The sequence below is a fragment of the Pleurodeles waltl genome, chromosome 4_1 (genome assembly GCF_031143425.1).
Source record: "Pleurodeles waltl isolate 20211129_DDA chromosome 4_1, aPleWal1.hap1.20221129, whole genome shotgun sequence".
NCBI lineage: Eukaryota > Metazoa > Chordata > Amphibia > Caudata > Salamandridae > Pleurodeles > Pleurodeles waltl.
In genome coordinates this window covers 233,909,388-233,922,019 of record NC_090442.1, presented here as the reverse complement: position 1 = coordinate 233,922,019, position 12,632 = coordinate 233,909,388, and the positions used below count along the sequence as shown (strand labels likewise).

The 12,632-nt window shown below is 44.5% G+C and overlaps 1 protein-coding gene across 4 annotated transcripts in view; it reads left to right on the top strand.

Annotated features, from left to right (window-relative positions):
- The window catches only part of DENND5B (DENN domain containing 5B), a 517,562-nt gene that overhangs the window by 422,777 nt on the left and 82,153 nt on the right, over positions 1 to 12,632 (top strand). For all 4 annotated transcript variants that reach the window (XM_069228198.1, XM_069228199.1, XM_069228197.1 and 1 more), the window contains one exon: positions 1,273 to 1,460. In XM_069228198.1, the coding sequence (XP_069084299.1) occupies positions 1,273 to 1,460 (188 nt within the window). The remainder of the gene's footprint in view (positions 1 to 1,272; positions 1,461 to 12,632) is intronic.

Here is a 12,632-nt window from a genome sequence, read left to right as displayed (position 1 = left end):
GTTAGCAGATGGTGTTTCAGTGCCAAGAATCCTTTCTGGTATCTGAAGCGGTTAACAAAGAAATATTCCTCCCGTTATTTTAAGATTCCAGTTAAATGAATAATCATTAAAAATCTGATAGAACATTGTAATTATGTTTTGTGCCACAAAATGCAAAGGGTCATAACAGTTAAAACTTACATCCTTGAAGGTTGGTCTTGAGGTCTCACTAAATGACCACCTTTGTATTATCTTTATTAGTCATCTGTGGTGCTACAGGTGTCTCCTATGGGCCCATGTCCTGTGGGAGTGAATAAAAATGAAATGTTGAGCAGCATTAGTTTCTCCAAGCCTTATCTGTGAATAATGCTCCTGCCTGAGCTAGTGAGGAAGGACCGAACAAGAAATCAAAGCCTGATAGAAATATATATGGTCCATATGATTCTATATACTGGTTGGTATAAATGTGGAGGCAGATATGAGCAGATTGGTCCTCTTAGTAAGCCAGCTCGTTCACTGTGGAAACAATAAGCACAGGTATAGCTACTTAAACCAGGTCTATGAACCTGTGACATACTGACAAGCCCTCCCAGAGTGCGCCGCAAACCCTGTCGAGAATGAGTCTACATCACTAAAGTAATCTTTGGATTTGATACTGGCACTTCAACAGTAAATAGTCAATACGAGTGGTCACGCAAGGTGTGCAGCAGCTCGGAGTTGTCAGTTACGAATGAGGTCTTGTAAAATCTAAGCGATATGGACAACTGGCTGGGGTTTAATTGGGAGCTAATGCCAAAAGAGGTTCTTCATGAAATGCTAATATGTAAGGAGTATGCCATGGTAAGCCTAACTGTGAGAAAGATAGTACAAGACTGGCATTAAGAGGGGCACAAACAAAGTGCAAGATTTAGCAGAAAGTAAATTATTTTAGCATCCTACCTCCCACCATTATGCAACTCATGGTTTTAGGTGTACTGGGAAATAGATGCAAACCTTTTTCTTTCCATCCTCTCTCCTTCTCAATCAGGGGGTATGGCTTCTGTAATTGAATGAAGGCGTTTTATGCATTCACCACTGCATGGTACTATGTGATACTTTCATAGTATACATTTAATGCAGTGATTTTTCTGGACAAATGATTGCAGGAGTTGTTTTGATAATGATGAATGGGATTTATGTCAAATTTATTTGCTGTATCAGACAATAAGCTTACTAAAATGCTTGTCACCTTCCTCACTAAAGCTAAATATTGACTCAAACCAAATGTACTTGCTGTTTCCTGTTGTCTTGCAGGTTCCCATGTGGGCGATGGTTGGGGAAAGGTGTTGATGATGGAAGTCTTGAGAGAATTCTTATTGGAGAATTGATAATTCCAACATCTGAAGAGGATCTGGGAAAGCAGTCTCGCACACCACCTCAGCAGAAATCACCAATCATGACTCGACGTCTCAGTATCACTTCCCTCACGGGAAAAAGCCCTAGTAAGCCAATGCTCTCTTTTCAGTTTTCAGTCTCATACAATTACTGTTAAGTTAGATCCCTGACTTAGTTTTATCACACTGCTGTGCAGTTATTAAATTTGCAAGTAAATCTTTTGCTTAGCAGAATTAATTTGTATTATTTTTGCACTTGATTTAGTTGTGCATGAACACTTTTAATAACAAGATGCATACTTTTGGGTACAAATGCAAGCTTTCATTTAGGCAAAAATGGGGGTTATTTGAAGTTTGGCAAATTAGGGTAATCTACCAAAAATGCACGGCTCAGGTGAGGTAAGGAGTGGTGCCGATGAAGGTTGGTCCCGCGCCCAGGTGAAGAATTAATCTGTGTGATAAGAGGAGGCAATATTAGCCATGGAACTGTAGTTGTGTCTGGCGTCAACGCTGAAGGGCCAGCCAGAGAAAAAGCAGTTAAGGAAATGAAGGGAACAAGGAGGGCTGGTATAAAGCCCACTGGTGTCATCCCACAATGTAAGCTTATAGGACCTGAACTCGATCCACTGGGGACCATGGCCCCGCAGAAAACATTGAAAATCACATTTAGGTAGAAGGCCACGTCTATACTGGGAGCAGGAAACTCATTGTAGGGCTGACACTGTTGAGGCCTGGGAGAAGGAAAAGCAGAGGCTGAAGTTGTAGTAATTGGCGTTGGGTCCAAAGGAGCTGGAGATGCAGGTTCCTTTTGAGGAAGAAATACTGATCATGGCTCAGAGGAATATTCCGGAGGCATAGGCAAGTGCCTCGTGACTTAGATTTCGACTGTCGGCTCTGCTTGGAATCATGACATCACTTTGTCTTGTGCCTTCATTAGGAGGACTTTGCCAATAGCGACTTTGGCAACTTCATCCTGGGGCCTGATTTTCTTCTGGCTCTTCAGTCCTCCTTAGCCCAGGACACAAACAGCTTGGCCTCCATTTCTTTGATAGCCTTGAGGTGCATGCTCTTGTTTGACTCACAACTTCACGTCGTGGGCTGACCCTAGCACCAGAGATGGATGTTGTTGGGGTTTATAATGGGTAATTTCCCATCACAGTCCCTGCAAGGTTTAAATCCTTACCATTTGAGGTGTGCCATTCCTGCACTGCTCCGAAATCTGAAAATTTCGTGAAAAAGAGAAATCATCAAATTGAAAAAGAAAATTCTGAGGAGGAATTCTCTGGAACCATGTCAATAAGCTTAAAAAAAAAAAAAAAGAGGAAGTGTCATCAGTGCACCAGTGTGGGCCCATTATGGCTCCAGTGGTGTCACGGTGGCATTGCTTTTGGTACTGAGATGGAGCAGATGGTGCAGAGAACTATTGAAAAGTTTCCACATCCAGTCTGACTCCTGGGATATTTAAAAGGTGAGGAATCAACAGGCAGATGAGTATTCACCAGAGAGATTGTTTCCAAAGGTAAGTAAAATTTTAAATTAAAGTGTATGCACTTAAAATAAGGCAGACAGAACATATAATCTTTTGACTGATGTCCGGCATCCCCCCCAACTCTAAATAAGCCTCATAGTCTGGTTGGTAGTTCGTCTGTTACAGAGTATATTCTGTTCCTTATTGGTGATCATTGTAGGAACAGCAGTAAGAGGATACTAGCCTTGCAGAAGTCAGGTTTCAGTTTTTTGTAGTCCGAGCACAGGTTTATTACAAATACCCAGATCCAGAAACAATTGAAGGAGCCAGACCTCGAAAACAAAATGTATGGAAAGTGACAGACCACACCAAAAAATGCACATTTGCAAATATGACAAGACTGCTTTCCATGTACCTTCGGATTGTTAAAGTCACCTTTCAAGGTTTTTATTTTAAGAAATATTGACACACAAAAGCATTCTGGTCTGTCTCATTTGTCAACCATTATACAATCAAACGTTGGTGTTGGATTTTATTTGTGGTTTTTAAGTGTATGTTCCTATGCAACTCCACTAAACGTGCATTTACACTGTTCACTATGAGGAAGAATTGTAATCTGGTGGGGCTTTTCCTTAACCTTCAATATCAGTTGTAACCAAACCAAAGGACTTGTGAAAGATATTTAACAAAAATCACTAATAAAAAAGGTTCAGATCGAACACATGCCAGATGTTCATTAAAAACTATTAAGACTGAGATAGCTGTCCAATCACAAATTCATATTTAGAAGAGATTCGGGGCAGACATAAACACAATTTGAAGCCGTGAACACTTAAAATAATGTATGGTCATACTGTCAGTAAATCAAAAAAAGAAAATATTACGTTGAATTACGAACAGAAGTCCATACACCAAAGATAAAATCACGGTAACAGACACTAAAATACACTTTGGAGGAATTCAGAAATGAATGAAAATGTTCACCAAAATAACCACTATGAATGAAAATGAAAAAGTAAGCACAACATATACCTCGTGGCTTAACTTCCGTGGGTGGTTGGATTGGTGCTGGGCTGCAGGTCCTGAACTGCAATATATATTCGCTGTAGTTGCTAGCACATGAAGGAACGTAGGCATGTGAAAAATTCCATGCTAATGGATGTGACCAGATAGTGCTGGCTTAGGGACTTGACTTATTCAAACACTAAGCTGGTCTTTGCATCAGACCTACCACTGTGGTTCTTGCTCATTTGCCGCAAGTTGCCTAGGCAGCTGAATGTGGAGGCCTGGACTCTGGCCAGGGTCACAACACTTTGGCCACGTGATGGTGAGAAAGTACACATGTTCAGGAGTGTTAAACAGGAATACATAATTGCAGAGGGGCATTTTATGAAATTCAACAGCCTGACTCTTGGTAGGAGTAAGAGAACAAAGACACTACAGTACACAATGAAAATAATCCTTATGGCACTTAGAGGAATATGGGTGGATGGGCTGGGGTGGAAATATCAGATATGGCTTGGCTTAGAGTCCTGAGCTACCCACTGGTATACAGGGACTCATGGTTCAGATTACTGTTGTACACCATACAGCATGACATTTACCCGGTGCCCAGCCACAGTATTCAACACATACCTTAGAGTGCCAGTCTGACAATGCTGATCTGCAGCGTATGTTGTGGTCTTGTTCCCCCTTGACATTGACAAAATATTGACTGGATGTTTTAGTATTCAAGAACATTTGACAGGCTACAAAGGCTTCACTGCCCTAAAGCGAGCCTTATGGCTTGTAGCCATGCTCCGTAAGATTGACTGTGCACCCCAAAAGGTTATCTGAGTGGACCGAGACACACATCACTGCCCTACATAGACAACAGAGGTATGACACAAACTACTCCTGAATCACTTATGATGCATAGTTCTCTGGTAAATGGGCAAATAAAGGCAGCAATGGGCTCACTTGACAAGTACTTAGGATTCATGACTGGAGACATACTTGCGGTCCAGTGGACCTGCCCTGTGCATTCCTTTCCTTAATCCTACTGGGTCATCTCTCCTTCTGGAATATATAATACTGGCAAAGGGCCCATACACAAATACATGTCTAACTCAGAATAGTGTGGCCTGCCCCAGATAGAGCACCCCGACAGTAGACTAATTTGATACTTTAGAACCCCTAAACAACACTGCTAAAGATGCAGGGGGCAAACCCAGCTACTATTTACAACATACCTTTAGTAAGTTCCCCTGCAGTACCCCACAGCTGTCTCATACTTGCCAATGAATGCCATGCTTATGACATTGTGTGCATGATATCCTATGTGACTTGATCGACTGTGTCTTGTTACTTTAAGAAAAAAATCATACAAATAAATGCAAAAAAGTAAGCAAAAACCACTTTTTTGGAAAGTTCTAAACATCTGGTACCAACTCAGATATATAAATGCCCAAGGAATGCCTAAGGTGACGGCTTCTGCATCTCCCTGTACCCCACTTCCTCTCGCTCTTTCTCAAATGAAAAATGTAACAGGTAAAAAATGATTACTCCTAGCCAGACAGATTTGTCCATGTTGAGTCATCTGCTTGTAAGGATGAGTATGACATGTCTACACCATTGGCTCATTCATTGTTTACAATGTTTACAATTTACTGTAAACATTAGTCATTTAACTTAGATACCTTCCTTCAGAATTCTGTTAAACATGTATACCACAGGTTTCCAAATAAAATAAACATCCCTTGATCCAGATACTCCAGGGCACTGCGTTTTGGTTATGACTTGGTTATACTTCAGACCAAGACTATTTGTAGTCTTTCTAACTTTTTGACAGATCACATTGCATTGGCACCTGATGCTTCAGCTATCAGCATAAGATGGCTCAAATCATTCTTTAATGGGGAACAGCATGTCAAATGTGATCAATTCGTTTTTTTGCCCCTTTCCCCATGATTTCATGCTGCCTCTCATAAATCAGCTTTTCTCGCTCCTGCCCTGATTACACAAACACATCTACTTTTATGTCGCTGGACCCAATATTTTTTTTCCCAAGGTTACCCCCGACCTGGATATACTGTAGCAAAAGCTAGGCAATTATGAATCTAAAGCTATTGGTTCCTAAATGGAGGTCATGCTTATTGGTCAAAACCACCGTCTTTTGACCAGCCCTCACACAACACACCCTGTTTCGACACTGCACTTTCAATGGGAGCTAAAAACATGAAACTTCTACATAAATGTGGTTTTGCAGGTCAGATTAATCATTAAACTCTTGATTTGCCATTGTAAACACATCATTTAATTCCATTCATCCCTTAGACTTCACATTTGTTTAGTTGGCTTCCACTAGGCATGGTTCGGAGCAACCTACCTGCTGAGTAGGTAGCTAGAAAATCTCTTTTGCAGTCCTGTTTTGAGGGTAACCATACTGTTGCCCCGCAGGTTATGCGAATAATGGAAGAAAGGTGGAAGTACCTAATCAAAAGACAATTTTTCCTATTTAAGCAGAATGAGGAAGGGGATGTAAAACGATCCGGAGGAGTGAAATCGCCCTGGAGCAAAGCATTCCATTGCCTTAAAACACTGGGGCCAAACTAGGTAGAAGTCAGCCTTGGGGCCAAATAAATTAATCTCTCCCCACAGCCAGACGGCCTTCCATGTAGTTTGTGTAGATCAGTAATAATACAGGCACTTGCATAGATAATCTACTCATTAGCAACATGTACAGTTACATCTGTACAGCAATGCAGATGGCTTACAAACACATCATACTTGCATCATATACAGGTGCTCATGCACATACTGGGAAGTATGCATGTATGTGCTTCCTGTTCATAGCTATTTTGTCCCTTGAAATACAATAATTGACCAAATGTTCTGCGACTGAATAGCCTTCATCTGTCACATCTCCTGTAAGGTAATCCATATGCAGAGTTCCATTTGTCTCTTCCTTTGCCTTAACAGTGTCAAACTTTTAACTCTACCTTGTTTTCCCCACTATTCGCCTGATTTATCTCATCAGATTATGTATGCCAATTATAGTAATTGTTGAAAGTTTGGAGGCACTGGAAATTTGGAAGTGTAGATTCTCCCCACTCCTAGGTAGATGAATAAAGTCAACTGTTGTGAGAATCGTTTTTTGCATTGGATTTGTATGTATTATTTAGTGAATGTGCTAAACTAAGTGACAAAACCATTTAGCTTTGCTTGCCCCATTATATCATATATAAGTTGGTGTTTATCATTCCATAAATGAATTATATGGGGTTGTACTATGAATCTTATTCTGTGCAGAAGTGTTCTGTCCAATTCTTTTTTAGGTCAAAGCGTACCAACTGTCTGGTTTGCTAAGACGTCTAGGGGACATTCTGAAAGCTAACCTATGAATACTTTCTGCCCATTGCGTACCTTTGGCTTTATGGTTTGTAACTCACATTTGCTTGCTTTCTGTTTGCTGGCTTTCTTTGTTTTAGGCCAGGTGTCTCCAACCAGTCGATCGTGAGCTACCAGTAGTTCCCAGACCCCTTCTGAGTAGCTCACAGCCTGGAGTTCATTTTTAAATAAGCATGGGGGGGGTCACATTTTTCCTTTTAAAGTTAAAGGAAGACTGTGTTTGTTTTACATTATCATCATCAGGCTATTGATAACGGAGCCTGAAAAGGAGCAGTGCTGGAGTCAGATTTATGACCCAGGGAACAGGTGAAAAATTGAAGCGCTATGGTATTTTTAACTCTTAAATAAAAGTGCTTGTCAACTCAGTATTGGAGGTGAGAACAAAATGACGTTTGGCAATGCTTTTAAATCGAAGAAAATTAAAATGAAAAGTTACCTTATGATTAAGTTAACTTTTTATTTTAATTTTCTCAATTCTTTTTCAAAGTGTTGCATTTACAAACAGGCTTCTTGCTCCTAGTGGCCAGTAGAAAAAGCACTGTCATATTTAAAACTGAAAAAGTCATTTTTTAAATGGAAAAAAATTAAAGTGCAGAAAAAAGTTTCACATCCACTCAGTGACACTATATGACCCTCCACTCTCCGACACCCCACTCAACTCTGCGATGCTCTACTCTACACTCCACTCTGTGACCCTGCACTCTACGACACTCTACACCACTCCACACCACTCTAGGCCACCCTACTCTAAGCCACCCCACTCTAAGCCACCCCACTCTATGCTAATCTGCTCCACTCTGCACCATGACACTCAACTCATAGAGACTTCTAGCCTCAGGTTCCTTACCTTTGAATTTTCCCAGGCATCAGACTGGATCCAGAATATTTCTGTGAGCAGTACCCCTGCCGGCTGGTAGGTGGCATCGCTCAGCTCTGCGCATCGTCGTTCACACCAGAAGGGGCTTCTGCTTCACCTATGTAGGAGCCACCTCGGAGCACTGACATCAGTTTTTTTCTTTCCAAGCCAGTCAGCGCAGATCCGGAGAGAGCTCCCCTCTGTCACTTTTTGACACGCTTTTTTCAACGTTTTGTTCACCCCTTCTTTGAGGATTCCTCCTGCTGGTGTCGAGAGAATGTCTTTGATGAAAATGGGTTTTAAACTTCGTGGTGCCTGTCACCGCGCCATGTCAGTTACGGATTCACACCTCGAGTGTCTGTGGTGTCTGGAGCGCTACCACAACTCCAAGTTATGCTCTGACTGCTATGCCATGGCACCAAAAGATTTGAGGGAGTGGTCCCTTTAGCTGCTAGCGGCCCAGCACGCGACTCCACATCTCCTTGGAGGTCTCAGTCCCGGTCGAAGGGAATGTCCCAGGACTGCTCTAGGAGTCCCAAGACCTCTTCATCCCACTCTAAGTTCTCGGGACATTCAGGTCAGGGCCACAAGAAGCATAAAAAGTCAGTGTGCCTCAACTTGTGCTCATCCATCAGCCAACGCAACAAAGGAGCATCAGCGTTGAAGGCATGATTCTGCAGAGCCTGTGCCTGTGTTGACTTTGCGCCTCCCAACTTTTCCAGGAGCCAAAGACACTCCCACTCAGATAAGACTTTTATGAGGCCGTGCCTTTCAATTTTGAGCAGGCCAAACCCCTCTGGAGCACTTTCGGGCCCTGTGAGATCAGAGGGTGCCCCATCTGGTTCTGCGGCTTCGGCCTTGGCTCCAGTGGGCCCCCATGGGTCTGATCAGGTATCTAGACCGGCTCCAGTCGTGCCAATGCAACCTTCCCCATCACCGGTCCCGATACTGGTGGTGCCAGTCCGATTTGGATCCCCAAATCTGACAAAGCTGGAGCGGAGTCGACTGATGGCGACTCTGGCACTGACAGGACCCATGTGTCTTAGGTCTGTGTCTCAGCGTTATTCCGTTGGTCTTGGCCTCAGAAGAATGGGAGGGGTCATCGGACCCTTCAGAATACCAGTCAGGAAGTCAGGACATAGACTTGTGTGCCTGCATGCTCTCTCCCCCTACCGTGGCTACGGAGGAGGGAACTGCATATGCTATGGTAGTGAAGAGTGCGTCTGAGGTCATGGACTTTGAGTTGCCATTGGGGGCAGTCAAGACTAACACCTTGACGGAGGTTCTACAGTCAGGAGCTTCCTTCTCTGAACCGCTGCTCCCTTTCAATGAAGCACTTCAGATGCCCAACTGGATCCTGTGAATAGGCTAATTGCCTACCCACATCTCCCCACCCTAAAGGACCAAGTTTCCTCACCAACACCCCACCCTGATAAGCTTGGTGATCCAGGCTTCCACTTTCCTTGCTGCATTCCCCGCCGCACCCCCGGCGAGGGAATTCAAGAGGCTGGATAGCTTTGATAAGAAGCGGTTATCTTCCACCAGCCTTGCATTGCGGTCAGTGAATATCACCTGCTTATTGGGCTGCTATTCCCACGTATGTGCAGGTTCTGCCACCAGTCCACGAGGAGGCCTGGTCCATTCTCTCCCAAGCGGTTAAGCATGGGAGAGACACAGCCAAGTTCACTTTTTGCTGTGGTTTAGACAGGACTGACTCACTGGGCACAGCTGTTTCCATGACGGTGGTGCTCAGGAGCCACGCCTGGCTGACATCTGTTTTTTTTGAGGGGGGGGTGGGGAATGTCTGTTTCCCTCATGGACCATCTCTTCGGAGACAAGGCAGACTAAGTGCCGGAGCGCTTTAAGGACTCGCGTACTACGGCAAGTCCTCAGGTCACTCATCCACCCTGGGTCAACCCCAGTCTGGCTTTCGCTCCTTTCATGGCTACGGAGGGGGACGGTTAACTGCGCCAAATGGCTCATCTGTTGTTGCTGCGCAAGGAAATCAAGGCTCTCTTGGCCAAGGGAGCCAAGGAGCGGGCTCCAGGGTCATAAGTAGGCTGCGGTTGCTACTCATGCTACTTTCTGGTTCCCAAAAAGGATCAGGGTATTCATCCTGTCCTAGACCTCTGAACCCTCAACTTCTTCCTCAGAAAGAGATTCAAGATGCTCACATTGGCTGAAGTCTTATCTGCCCTATAGCTTGAAGACTGGATGGTAGCGTTGGACCTGCAGGACGCCCATTTTCACATCCCCGTCCTGCCTCCCCAAAGAAATTACTTGCAGTTCATGGTAGGCCACAAGCACTTTCAGTTTACTGTGCTCCCCTTTGGCCTTACTAATGCCCCTCGGGTGTTCATTAATGTGATGAGTGGTCACAACTCATCTGTGCAGATCAGGGGTTGTCAGTCTTCCCCATCTCAACAACTGGCTGCTGAAGGCCGGCTTGCTCCAGGTATCGTCTCCCGACTACAGCAAACCTATTGCATTCACTGGGGTTCGCTATAAATGTGCCAAAAGCACACCAGATTCTCTCTCAGATACTCCCTTTCATTGTAGCTGTTTTGGACACAGTGCAGTTTTGAGTTTATTTTCTTAAGCAGCAAGTCCATGATATTCAGACTGATACCGATATTTTAGCTCCGATCCTGGGTTTCGGTGAGACTTACTCCGAATGTGCTGGACCTCATGGCCTCCTACATCCTGCTAGTGACACATGCCAGGTGGCATATGCAGGCTATGCAGTGGGACCTTAAGTTCTAGTGTGGGCAGCATCATGGGAATCTCTCTGACATGGTCCATATCTCTGTGGGAACTGCAAAATACATGCATTGCTGGGTAATGAACGGCAATTGGGTCAGAGGCAGACCACTCTCCCTTCCCCAACCAGATCTCACAGTAGTGATTGATGCATAACTCCTGGGATGGGGTGGCCATCTGGGAGAGGCGGCATTCCGACTAGTATTGAAAGCCTTTCTACTGTCCATCAAAGGAAGGCTAGTGCAGGTACTTTAACAAACAGGGCGAGTTTGGGTCATGGACCCTCTGTCAGGAGGATCTGTGGTTCTGGACATGATGGATCAGTAGGGCATGTCCCTGGTGGTTCAACATCTGGCAGGTTCCCTGAACGCCATAGCCCACAAACTCAGCAGTCAATGCCTAGCAGCTCAGAGTGGCATTTCCATCTGCATGTGGGGCAAGGTCTCTTTCAGCAGTGGGGAGAGTCTTGATTAGATCTGTTTGCCTCCGCGGAAAAAGCACAAAGTCTGCAGTTTTGCATGCTGGAGTTAACATGGTGGCTTTTGCTCAGAAACTCTTTTTGGCAGGCCTCCTGTACACTTTTCTGCCATGCCACTCCTTCCCAGAGTTCTCAAGAAGGTGAGGAATGACCAGGCCCAAGTAATCCTTGTGGCTCCGGACTGGGCATGGAGAGTCTGGTATCCTGAGCTTCTAGAAATAAGCATCCCTGAGGGAGGATCTTCTGTCTCAGCAGCAGGGAAGGGTCCTCCCCCCAGATCCTCTCAACTCTTTGCCTTCCTGCATAGCGATTGAGTGTCAACAGTTTGCAGCTTCCTCCCGTAGTCTGCAGTGTCATTCTGGCAGCCATTTGTCCATCCACCAAAACGATGTACGCCTGCCAATGGAGAAAATTTGTATCATACTGTGCAGACAAGTATAATGACCCTTCATCTCTTTCTGATGAGCTTTTTATTCTCACACTTACCCAGCAGGGCTTATCTTTCTCCTTTGTCTGCATTCTTGCAGTTGCTTGACCAACCCTCTTTATTTAAATCCTCTATTTTAAATAGATTTCTTAAGGGTCTTTTACGTATGTTTTACCCCTTCTTTTATTATGCCTCAGTGGGACCTTAATTTGGTCCCCAGCCTTTTCATAATTGTCCCCTCCAGCTGCTCATGGTCAACACAGCATTTCCCATGGCAATTACAACTGTCTGGAGGGTGAGTGAGCTGCAGGCTTTATCATCCAAGCCTCCCTACTTGTGTCTTTCTCCAGACAAACTGATGCTTTGCACTAGGGTCTCTCTCTTACTGAAAATGGTAATACCATTTCTTGTGGGCCAATCTGTCACCCTACCCAACTTTTACGCTCCTCCATATCGCTCTAAGGAAGAGTGGCTCCACCATGTGGACCCAAAAAGAGTGCTGTCATTCTACCTTGACCGCACAAAAGAGTTCTGAGTGGCCGACCATCTCTTTGTGGACTATGTGGGTACGGAGAAAGGTTGGGTGGTGCAGAAACTAACCATCTCAATTGTACTCTACGACACTCCACTCTACTCTACGACACTCCACTCTACTCTACGACACTCCACTCTACTCTACGACACTCCTCCACTCTGTGCCACAACCTTCCACTCTATGCCACAACCCTCCACTCCATGCCACAACCCTCCACTCTATTACACACTGCACCGCTCCACTCTACTTCAAGCCACTCTCCTCTATGCCACTAACTTTTAGCTGTGATGAATAGCAGCCATACTGATGTACAACAGGGCTAAAACACATTGACAAAGCTAATAACTCTTGCATGGATGAGACCTGC